This window comes from Papaver somniferum, chromosome 4, assembly GCF_003573695.1.
Source record: "Papaver somniferum cultivar HN1 chromosome 4, ASM357369v1, whole genome shotgun sequence".
Taxonomy (NCBI): Eukaryota; Viridiplantae; Streptophyta; class Magnoliopsida; order Ranunculales; family Papaveraceae; genus Papaver; species Papaver somniferum.
In genome coordinates this window covers 150,120,837-150,132,411 of record NC_039361.1, presented here as the reverse complement: position 1 = coordinate 150,132,411, position 11,575 = coordinate 150,120,837, and the positions used below count along the sequence as shown (strand labels likewise).

General features: G+C 36.8%; 2 protein-coding genes across 3 annotated transcripts; one reads left to right on the top strand and one right to left on the bottom strand.

The window, feature by feature from the left end:
- Positions 1 to 4,322: 4,322 nt before the first annotated feature.
- Positions 4,323 to 5,929, top strand: LOC113274358 (leucine-rich repeat protein 1-like). Its single transcript, XM_026523769.1, has 5 exons — positions 4,323 to 4,624; positions 4,719 to 4,790; positions 4,887 to 5,033; positions 5,423 to 5,566; positions 5,693 to 5,929. The coding sequence occupies exons 1-5, from the start codon at positions 4,404 to 4,406 to the stop codon at positions 5,766 to 5,768; spliced, it is 660 nt and encodes a 219-aa protein (XP_026379554.1). The 5' UTR covers positions 4,323 to 4,403; the 3' UTR covers positions 5,769 to 5,929.
- A 522-nt stretch (positions 5,930 to 6,451) lies between these two features.
- Positions 6,452 to 10,743, bottom strand: LOC113271560. Of its 2 annotated transcripts, none has more exons than XM_026521457.1 (6): positions 10,281 to 10,743; positions 8,548 to 10,094; positions 8,152 to 8,403; positions 7,981 to 8,061; positions 6,993 to 7,601; positions 6,452 to 6,769 (listed from the first exon to the last, which is right to left on the bottom strand). In XM_026521457.1, exons 2-6 carry the CDS (start codon positions 9,772 to 9,774, stop codon positions 6,689 to 6,691), a joined length of 2,250 nt encoding a protein of 749 aa, XP_026377242.1. In that variant the 5' UTR covers positions 9,775 to 10,094; positions 10,281 to 10,743; the 3' UTR covers positions 6,452 to 6,688. The 2 variants fall into 2 exon arrangements, with proteins under 2 accessions (XP_026377242.1, XP_026377243.1); XM_026521458.1 differs by having other exon boundaries at positions 6,452 to 6,745; positions 10,281 to 10,739.
- Between the last annotated feature and the right edge of the window lie 832 nt (positions 10,744 to 11,575).

Sequence of the window (11,575 nt, the reverse complement as noted above, 5' to 3'; positions counted from 1 at the left end):
TATACCTCTACTTACAAATACCGGGCAACTTAGTCGATAATACCCTCAATCAAAAATTGTAAGCTTGTAACGTTTGCGTTAGTATGGGAAAATACTCAAATCTCCCTCATTCTAATTTCAATATACACTTTAGTTACAATACATTTATTTCTTTCCACAATCTAACATATAATTCTATGCTTATAAAAAGAAACAAATTATCTTCAACTTTGCTTTCTAGTTAAGTAACCTCCTCTCACCTGTGAATTTTTGTTGTTTCAATAAACCAGATCGCAGATATTAGAAGTTGGAATGTGCCTCCACTACATATTTGTTTCACAAACCTACAATATATTTGTTTCATAAACCTATAATTGGAAGCGGAAAGGCACTAGGAACGACACTTTCACAGTTAAATCATCTTATAGATTGAAATACTTCTATTTTCTCATGGTCTAAATTATGGAAAGTGCAGTTACCCCTTGAGGTTACATATTTTTTGTGGAAATGTTTTCAATCATGTTTTCCTACTAGAGATTGAATAACAATATTTGTTCTGAATGTTGAAATTGTTTATCATATTTATGATTCTCATGATAAAAATATGCATCAATTGTTTATTGATTGTGTTCTTGGAAGTGGAATATGGTTTCCCATATATAGGTACGCGTACCCTGTTGATTTGAGTCGAAAATATGGGGGAGGCGCGCATACCTAGTCGTGTACCCCTAGGATCTGTGTTTGTGAGTAGGGTACACATAACCGGTACGCGTACCCCGGGAGACTGAGTTCGTAGATTTTCCATAAATATGTATACCGGTACGCATACCTACCTAGTTATGATTTAAGCAGAAGCTCACAAACTATTTTACAAATATGTTCGGATTTGCTACAACTCTTCTAAACACTTTCAAGACAACTTTTTCACAGAATCTCTTGAGCTTGTGAATCATAGTTTAAGTCTTGAGTGTTATTGAACACCACTTAGACTTGTAAATTCAATAGGCATATTTTCCAACATGAACCAACACTTGCATGCTTCCAGAATCCCGGATCACAGTGCATATTCTTCTATGCAATTTCAAGGCGAACTTCTGACATGTTTACATGGAATCTTGTTAAAAAACTCATCTAAACAGAGAAATTTTTTGCTTAGAACTAAAGTTATCTTAGCTTGAATTCAACGCTACCTAGATCGTTAAAAATATATAAATAGATAAACTCATACAATAGGATTTCTCAGTCCCTGGTACTCTTGCGTCCTAGTTTCTTGCAAGAGTCTTCCTCTATAACCTAGGCATCCTCTGTGAAACATAATTATCTTAAGACTTTGAAGACTTCACTTACATATTCTTGAAGCCCGGTCAGACTATCTTTTACCTCATAGTTCGTATATCCGGATCTTGTTCTTATTGATCTTTGATGTTTTGGTAATCTCATATCAGGAACGAGATAGATGAAATCATGAAGTTCTCTTCGTCTCAGACTTTTCCTCAAGATGGATATTTAAACTCTTATTTGACTTTTTTGGATTGTTCTTGAGAGGTATTTAGTAATCCAGACTTCTTAGTTAACTGAGTGTAAGTTTTTTGGATTCGTGAGGTTTGATGGACTTTGTTTATTACTAACAGATTTCCAAACCTAGATTGAAAAATTAAAAGGGAAAACAAATATGCTCATCTGTTAAAGGCATATTGGTATCAAAAAGTCTTCAGTGAGATTGAATTGCTTGGAGAGATAATTCAGTCTCAACTACATTCCAGTACGAAGTCTGATAATAGTCTAGTGTCTATAGCGGTTTAACACATTATGGTGTTCAAAGTTGGACAAGGTCCCGTGATTTTTCTGCCATTGCAGTTTTCCTTGTTAACAAAATTCTGGTGTGTCTTATGTTTTTCCTTTTTCGTATTATATTGTTTATCTTTTTAATAAGAACAACACAAGTAGTACATAACCAATCTAGATAGTTTAGGTCCTTATTAATTGAGATAAAAAAAAAGGATTTGTTCTTATTAAATTTGTATCTTGAAAGATTGATCACAAGTTTTATACTTGTAAGAATTTAGATCCTCTTAATTCGGATACAACTAGATTGATCTTGGATATCGATTTTTGAGATCGTCCAAGAACTCTTCTACACAATCAGGTTCACGAACTTTCAGTCTAAACATAATCAGTGTGGAAGAGAAAGAGAAAAAACTATGTATACAATCTTAATCAATGGTATTTGCTTTGACCTATTTATGATTGTATTAGGTTTTGTCCATACATGTTGATGAACGGAAAATTTGGTGGTGTATTTGATTCCCTCTTCTTTCAGCTTGTTTTTGGGAAATTCAACCAAAATGATTGTGGCAACCAATATATTTCTGTGTTAAAACGGGAACTTCCTTACAAAGTTTCAGACGTGCAGCTGGAACGAGTTTGCGACTTATCTTCCCTATATATTGGATTCCCTCTCCTTAATTCCGTCTTCTTATTTTCACACTCGAACTTGCTAGAGTCTCTCCCGGTGGAATGGGTTACAATAGGATACCAAGAGTTGATGACGGCTACATTTAGCAACCAATGAAGTAAATTAAAGTTTGTAGCAGATCTATCTTGATATAGTTTCAACTCAGTAGACGTATATATATGTGAGTTGTATGGGATCCATGCTACCTTCAAGAAAGTGATGGAGTTAAGTTATCTCACATTATCTGAAAAAGTGATTCCAAAAACCATATCCACTGCTGGAACTTGTAACGACGAAACAATCATTTGATAAATCAAGTAGTACAAAAAATAAACAACTGAAATTAAAGAAACGATTTGACACGAGAACAGAGACACATGTTATACAAATTATCATTCACACAATAGTCTGTGAGTATACCTCAAGAATGAGGGATAATATATTCCAACAACGGAGATGTGTCCATGATAGAACTTCTCGATATAGTTTGTGTAAATGCAATACAAACTAACAACTCTTCGATCTCAAATGTAAAGATGGAAGGAAATAAACAAGCAAGGGGAAAAATACCGAGGGATACTTGTAGCATCCTCTGGGATAATGTTTTGGAACTAAAAAATCAGTTTGCTTTTATAGGAGGCAAAGAAAAGAATTGGAGTTAAACTAAGACACCAAGCCCAAGAAAAATCATATGGAAGCGTGTGCTTTGTACAAAAGTATGTTCATCCAAGTGTCAAACTTAGGATTGTGAGAATCCTAGTAATAAAGAGAGTGGGACTAAAGATTAACAAGCAATTGGGGGATACAGGAACTAATTGTGAGATATTTTAAAGTAGCTTCCGGCACCGAAGAAACCTGAAAAAACTTGTCGATTTGAACTGTCGTCAATGAAAAACCATGCCGACAACTACAGTAACATATCCCCAATGAGTTCGTGTATCCTCCAATTGCTTGTTCCTAAGAGCAAGGGGTAACTCCTTCATTTGAAGAAGTGAACTACCAATTTACTCTAATTAGATGCTATTATGGGTCACTACCACCCCACTTCCACCACGTTCATATACTCGTTCAGTCGAACGAGCAGTTGGTAGTAACATACTAGACGGGATACTGTCTCCTGTGTGTAAAAATCATCATAAACAGGAAGTTGTCCCTCCATGTGGGCGTAAAAATAGGAGTACCCCTCCAGTGGGCGCGTAAAAATAGGAGTACTAGAGACAGTCCTCGTCTACATGGAAATTTTGCTCCGAACAGGGGATAGTCCCCATCTATATGGAAATTTTACTTTGAATGGGGATAGTCCCCCTCTATAAAAAATCGATTTGGACATGAGGACAGTCCCGCTCTGGTCTCACTTTTACCAAAATAAAAAAAAAATGCGCATAATAGCTCCCTCCTTCGTATGAAAGAGTTAGTCTCCATTTGGAGAGTACCCATATAAGCCTTGCTCCAAAGGCTACCTTTCATTACAACAAGTGATAGTGCCCTTGGTCACACATACGTCCTACGATCAATTCCCACAAAAAAAAAAAAAAAACTCAATTTCTTCAGCGTTGACAAAAAAAAAGAAGAAGAAGGTGCTCACTCCCTTAGTCCCTTGCCGCTTGGGCCAAATAATATATTTGAAGTACATGTTTTGGTCCTCGACTCCTCACCTCCTTTATGGTTCAGGGTTCTCGTGGGTGAGCTATTTTAATAAAAATATCGTTTTGCTTTAGAGAAAGAAAAGAAATGAAAAGAAAAACACATATGCCCACAGTCCCAGACCTTGATATCTTTCAACATACTTATAAACGACAGTTGTATTGTCATGTATTGGATGTACACAACTAGCATTTATTACACGGATTTCTTTATAAGTTAACTGAAACAAGCTGAGTTACCTCATCCCCACTGTTTCTCTCCCTCTCTCTCTCTCTCTCTCATTTTGCATTTTACAGAGTTTTTTGTAAAGGGACTGATCTCTACAATGAAGTTGATCATGGTTATTCTCACAAGGATGCTGTTGTTGGTGGTGGTGGTGTTTTCAATTACAACAACAAATGCAAATGTGGAAGGAGATGCATTATATGCACTAAGAAGAGCAGTAAAAGATCCGGGCAATGTTTTACAAAGTTGGGATCCAACCTTAGTCAATCCTTGTACCTGGTTTCATGTTACTTGTAACAAAGATGGCAGAGTTACTAGATTGTAAGTATGTATATATATATATATATGGAGTGTGTCTAGTGAACAACTTGATAGTTTCTATATCTAACTCTTCTTGTTTGTGTTGATGATGCAGAGATTTGGGAAATGCAAAGTTGTCTGGTAATTTGGTTCCTGAGTTAGGGAAGCTTGAACACCTACAATATCTGTAAGAGATTGACAGTATCATCATAAATTACATTTTATCTTCTGCTTCTTCTTTTTTTTTTCATTAATTTGACAATTATATTGGTATTTGCTGCAGTGAGTTGTATAAGAACAACTTGGTGGGGAGTATACCAAAGGAGCTAGGAAATGGATTGAAAAACCTAGTGAGCTTGGATCTTTACCAAAATAATCTTACTGGTTCCATTCCTACAACTCTCTCCAAGCTCTCTCATCTCAGATTCCTGTAAGTTTTTTAGTTCTCTCTCTCTCTCTCTCTCTGTTAGAAGGAGTAAATTCTACCATTTGAGAAGAAGATAGGAATAGGAATGACGTGTGTTGGTGGGCAATGTCCATATGTAGCCATCTTTCTTAGCTATTGCAGTATGGGTTTTTGCATCTAAAAATTAAGACATTTAGAAGCTATGTACTAGCTAGTTGGGTTGGGTGGAAATTGATGCATGACTGTTGATGATCAGGAACAATAACTACTATTGGTGTAGTAGTTGTTGTTGTCAAGTCTTTTCTTTGCTTCAAGTACTTGAACTTACTACAATGTGAATGCATATATGCTCACGCAATGTCTATCTGTCTCTTCAATGTGATGATGGATGATGATGTTCTTTTTTTGTGTAGGAGACTGAATGGAAACAGACTGACAGGAAGAATACCTAGAGATCTTACCAAGCTTGGCAACCTCAAGAGCTTAGATGTCTCAAACAATGACTTATGTGGTACTATTCCGACTACAGGGTCCTTCACGAAATTCACTGAGAAGAGGTGAGATTCATGTCCCATTCCCATTATCTCATTTGTTAAATTTAGTGTAGTACTGATCATGATATGAGTAATTTGTATTATCTACTCGTGTCATACTGGCATTGATGGTTTTGTCCGAATTTACAGTTATGAGAACAATCCAAGACTAGAAGGGCCAGAGTTGATGGGTTTTGTGAGATATGATGTTGGCAACTGCAACTGACTGAGATTTATCATGGACTGCATCATCCAACTCCATGACATCATTGACCTCATCTTGCCTCACTACCAAAATTGGCTCCAGTGTAGTTATTGTATTTGGCCTTTCAAAAATGTAATTTCCATAATTTGTTTAATGTATTTTCTCATTAAAGAGATATATTGCACAACCACAAAGCACACTAGCTTGTTCAGAAAATGTATTATCTTCCAAAGCAATGGCTGCAATACTCATGTAAACCTAGCCAAAACCAAATGACTCTAAATCTGCGAGGAGAACCACCAATTAGTAACCAGGCACCATCCCCCTGCATTTCAATTATTTTGCTGGATCTGTCAGACAATAAGTCTTAACTGAGGAGGTCCACCGCCAGGCAGGGTCCATTTTGTTCTATGTTACTTACCTATATGACAAGAAAATCCTAGACAATTTGTGTATTGTTCTTCTTTCTTCAAAGAAACTCAAGGGTAATAACAACTTATTATCGTCTAGTCAATACCACATTCTGTTTCCCCTCAACACAATAAATGCCTTCTACCAAGCAATAACATGTAGATATGGACATTGTAGTTCACATGCAATAGATTGGGCCACGCGGACCCTCCTTATCACTTGTGTTTTTACTTGAGTACTCTCTTCAAAGTTCAAAGACCAACAGAGGAAGAAAAGATTTCCAAAATTTGAAATGAAAAAACACTTTTAGAATTGAACATTATTGTTTAATTTTTTTATTGAAAAGACGAAAATCTTTACAGGTTGATTGATGTCTCACCCATTATGAACAAAAAGGAAGAAAATGATATGGGTGTTGATGACCGGAATATGTACAAATATGCCAGCATGATCGAGAATATGGATATAGGAGAGTCCCTTACTAGGAGAGACGACTACGTACATTGTTCTCGTTGTCGAATGTCGAGATATCAGTCTTGGAAGTCGAAGTATTTTGGATTCTCCGGGAAATGGTAGTCTGTATTCAACTGCCATGACAAAGTAAACAAAGCCTTGGTAAAACAAACATCAAAACCAAGTTAGACGTCAAAGAAGAATGGGTACACACACAAGAAAAATGGAAACTAAAATCAAACCGAGATATTTCTCAAGATGAACAATTAACCTCATGGAAGCAACTATGAGAAGAAACCATGATTTTTGAAAATAACATCGATATGCATTATCAGAGAAGAATGTTAATACTAATATAAGATTTTAGAACAGCAGACATACCTTTCCTTCGTCAGAGTCTGAATGGCGCTGAGGAAAAACGACCCTCAAGTCATTATATAAGTAGAATCGCCGTTCACCTCCAGCGTCCAAGCTATTAGTTTGTGGGTTGGATAAAGGATCAGATTTGCACCTTTGCAGCGACTTTGAACATCTCTTAGAGAGGCATAGAAAACGAAGATGAAGGGCATATCGCAGAACACCAGCAGTGTTTTCATTGATAGGACTATGAAAAAACCTCTTGTCAGATTCTTCACACGTTTCCATGGGAATCTTCTCCCGCTGACTGCCTTGTAACTTATTTGTCTGAGAAAGATCATCCCCTGGAGAAAGCAACAAGCAGTTCATCTCTCCACTATGTTGGGTCCGACCTGGCTGGGGATATTGTTGATTATCACCACTATATACACATCCCATAAAATGGGATCTATCACTTTCTGTAACTTTAGAACTTTGATTCACAGAACCCAAGTTATTTACAGTGTCAACTACTTCAATAGGGTTGGGAACTTCTCTAACAGGCTTCACTGGATGGCACTGCTTTGATAGTGGAGCAGATTTCGTGCTTCCTCCTTTGGAAGCAGCTAGAGTAACCTTTTGACGCAAGAATGTCTTCACGCAAATGAAAATGCAGAAAAAAACAAAAAGACAAGAAATTACATAAGAGTTTCATGATGTATTATAGTAATACTCAGAAGATAATCGAAAGGTTGAATTTGGAAACATCATGCATGCATCCACAAGGCATTCTATAATGATGTCCCGGGCTGGCATTGTGAACAATTTTGTTTATAGCTTACTAAAAACACTACACCAGTGAGACCAAACATTTAGTTATCAGTTATGAAAGCTTGGTTCTATGAAAGGTAAATCTGGCATTCATAATACAAGGGAGACAAATACGAGTTAAAACACACCTTTTGGTTCAAAATTCAAATCACTCATGTTCTGTAAGCATAATGTACAATCTAGATATATTATGTTAACATACCTTGGTTCCAGCTGGCATGTCAGTCAAATCATAATTGCAGAAGAATGTGTGAAGAGGTGTCTTTTCTGGATTGCTGAGAACCTGCAGATAAGATCACAATTTGTAACCATCAGAACTATATTACTCCAATACTTAGCAAATCGAATATGAGGACCAGGCAGAACCTAGTACCAGCTGTATTCGCCCTTTCACAGGAATGCGCAGGCGAGTCTTGGCTTCTCTAGAATCATTGTTGCTGAGGCTTCTCTTGAGCTTGGATGGTTTATATTTATTTGACGGTAAATTTCCAGCAAGATCGATAGATGAATAATATAGCAAGTAACTATCTCCGTGCACACTAGTTACTGTGAAGGGAAGTCTCTGTGATGGTGGCGAAAAACTCCCTCCAGTGATATTAAGAACAGCAAGAAAGCCATCAATTGTCTGCATGATAAGAAGTCAAAAAGACGAAACACAGTGTTATATGAGACTATGTAGATAAAACAAAGGCCAAATGTATTTAGTATAATATATTGACTGGTAACAGAGACACAATTGCCCACTTATCGAGATGTAATGAACCCATACCTGACTGGCTTTGCCAGAAGAGAGCCGGCCTGATAACAGAGATTCTTCAAATGAACCAACCAAGGATCTTCTGACACTTCTAATCATTTTGATGCATTGTGGAGTAGGTGCTGACTCTGGCGTCCAATATCGCCCAACCTTATTAGTTTTTTCAGGGGTACATGGATAAATATCTTTATGACTTTCAGTCCTCATGTCAGGCTCCTCTTCTTCCTGGCTAAATAAAATGTGTGAGACAGCTCCATCAACTGACTTACCTATGTTCTTTGAAGTTATGTATTCACCATTTCTAGAATTTCTGCAAATTCCTCCAGTTTTCATTCTTTCCGAGAATTTGGGACCTAGAGGGGATAACGAGAGAGGAGGCGAGATCACCTCCTTCTGGGTTATGGGTATAGCCCCAGACTGGGTTCTTACTAGATTATCTCTACAAGGATCAAGCAGTGGAAAACAATGTTCATGAGGTACAAGCAAAGGGCCATCAGTGAGTATACTGGAGCTTGCGCAAGTGGCATTATCTAGCATGGTATTCCTTGTTGGGCAGCTGAATGTTGGCCATAACGGGGACTTGGAATTACCGATATTAGCTTTCTTATGATCTTGTGACACAGATAGCCGAAACTTATTACTTAAACCGCAAGAACTGAACTGGTTATCACCCCCAACTATGTCTAGCGGATCACCATTGAAACTATTTGCCGAAAGCATGCTATTAAGAGGGGATAACAAGCGTTTTCTCGCTAGTGATCCGTGCAGCTCAGTCTTGTTATTATTAATCCCAGCAGTTGTCGGTGAAGATGAGCGTACATTAGCTTGTAATCTTTCCTTTATCCCATGAGCAAACAAAGCCGATTCATCTGATCCAAAACCTACAATTCTTGAAACAGGATGATGAATATTACGTGCAGCGGTAGGAGTTAACCAACATTTCTTATCCTTATAATCCGTCCACAACCTATGAACATCTGATGCATCATTCCCCAAACCATCACGCTTGGAAAGTGCATTAGGGGCTTTCTGAACCTCCAAGGTGGTCTTGCTTTGGAAATCTCCAATAGAAGAACACGGAAATTCTCCTAGCATCCTATTACCCACATTTGCTCCATGCATTCTATCCAAGTCGCACCCCCTTGCACCACTGAACTGAGGCAGGTTATGCATAAATGTGCTCACAGATGCTGTGACTTCGTCACAGACTTTGGTGGCAGCAACTTGAGGCAATCCCATAAATTTCCTACTGTTTCAGATTATCTATTCCTAGCAATATATTAATTGCAGTTTCTATATCAGTCTAAAGAGTGAATGAAACCTTTACCTAAATTTTTCCAAGCAAAACTAAATTCCTAGCTACTACACCAATTACCCAAATGAATCACTACACCAAAATTTCAAATATCCACCAAATGCACTACTTAGAACTAACTTATCCTTATAATCGTGTCAATTAGGATCCGAACCAAATGATATGAACAAATCTTCTGACCCCCATACCACTACCCGTCTGCCCATTGTAGATTCATGATTACTTAACAAATCCTCCGATGAGCCTGAAAAAACATACACACAAGAGAAAACCATCATTCACTCATAAAGCTCATTGAGAACCAATCACAAACACTTAACGTACATTATAGGGTCAATCACCCCATTAACCTTAGCTTCTCATGATTTTCAAATAGATTAAAAACAATGAATGAATCTGCAACAGAAACCCAAGTAAAACCCAAACTCACCGATGAAGATTGAGATCGATGAATCCAATACTGCATAAATCATGATAATAATCAAATAAAAACTCTACGTTTTCCTAAAATAATAATAACATAACAAGTAATCTGAGATGAAAATATGATAAAATTTCTTCTTCTTGATTGTTGATGAAAATGGGATTCTGATATTTATCTTCTTCTTCTTGTGTATAAGCAGTTGTTATTGTCGTCCTCCTTCCCATATCTCTCTCTCTTTCTTTCTCTTTTTGTGTTGTTTTTATTTCTAAGAAAATAACTTAAGAAATTAAAAAAGAAAACAAATTCTTCTCAAAAATAATTTGCGTCAGCACTACTCTTTCTCTCTCCCTCTAATCTAATTTCCTCTTTTCTCCAACCAGAAATTTCTGGCACATTCTATTTTACCAGTTTTTTGATTTGAGAGATAATCCCATCCAAAACTATGTCCACATGCACCCTTTTTCTTTTACCCACTGAATTTTCTTTAATCTTTGTTTAACACTAGGTGAATTTTGTTTATGGTTTTTTTTTTATCCGAAAAGGAGGCAGCAGACTTTTTACACCGTCCCTGTTTGCACATATAAGGCAGGTAACATGGTGTATTCTAGCCATTGCTTAATATTAGGGTTTCCTATGAATCTGTACCTAAACTTTAGGGTATTATTCAAAATTTCGGATATCGAATACGGATACCTTATCAAATATTAACAGATACTAAAATGCTAATATCATATGATAATTATCCAATCACCAAGTGGTCTGGTGAAGTCCATTGTGGAGGTAGGGGTTCTAACTCCTAGATACGAAAATGCTAATATCATGAATATTTTGTTCATCTTAAGATTAGGGTTTCCTCCGCATGCTCCCATTCACTGCGGACGTAGGAGTTCGAACCCTGCAATTGCTGAAATCCACTCCAATGAAGGAGTTTGGATGTAGTCTAGAGATCACTAGTTTAGGGCATCAAAAAAAAAAATGTGTTCACAAAACTGTTACTTAAGAATACCTAATTTTGGACACGTGCTAAATGATTTTGAATGAAAAAAAAAGAAGGAATGACAAATTTGTCAAAGTTAATTTGGTGTTACAATTGTAGATTCACGAGAAGAATAAATGATTAAACACAAACAATCAAGTTTAGATGTTTTTTTTGCTGAGTTTAGTATTTCAGTTAATTAGAGAATATTACTAGTATTTGTTAATTTTAACAAAACGGATAATGAAGCAAATCTCCAATGTTCGGCGGATAATTAGCAGATATCCGTTAAAAACTACCGAACGTATATGAAATGCATATTATC

Coding starts and splice junctions, on each gene's coding strand:
- LOC113274358 (XM_026523769.1), top strand. CDS start 4,404: ATGAAGTTGATCATGGTTATTCTCACAAGGATGCTGTTGTTGGTGGTG. Junction 5,034..5,422: donor CTCTCTCATCTCAGATTCCT/GTAAGTTTTTTA, acceptor TTTTTTGTGTAG/GAGACTGAATGGAAACAGAC. Junction 5,567..5,692: donor ACGAAATTCACTGAGAAGAG/GTGAGATTCATG, acceptor CCGAATTTACAG/TTATGAGAACAATCCAAGAC.
- LOC113271560 (XM_026521457.1), bottom strand. CDS start 9,774: ATGGGATTGCCTCAAGTTGCTGCCACCAAAGTCTGTGACGAAGTCACA. Junction 8,404..8,547: donor CTTCTGGCAAAGCCAGTCAG/GTATGGGTTCAT, acceptor CTTATCATGCAG/ACAATTGATGGCTTTCTTGC. Junction 8,062..8,151: donor TGAAAGGGCGAATACAGCTG/GTACTAGGTTCT, acceptor TCTTATCTGCAG/GTTCTCAGCAATCCAGAAAA.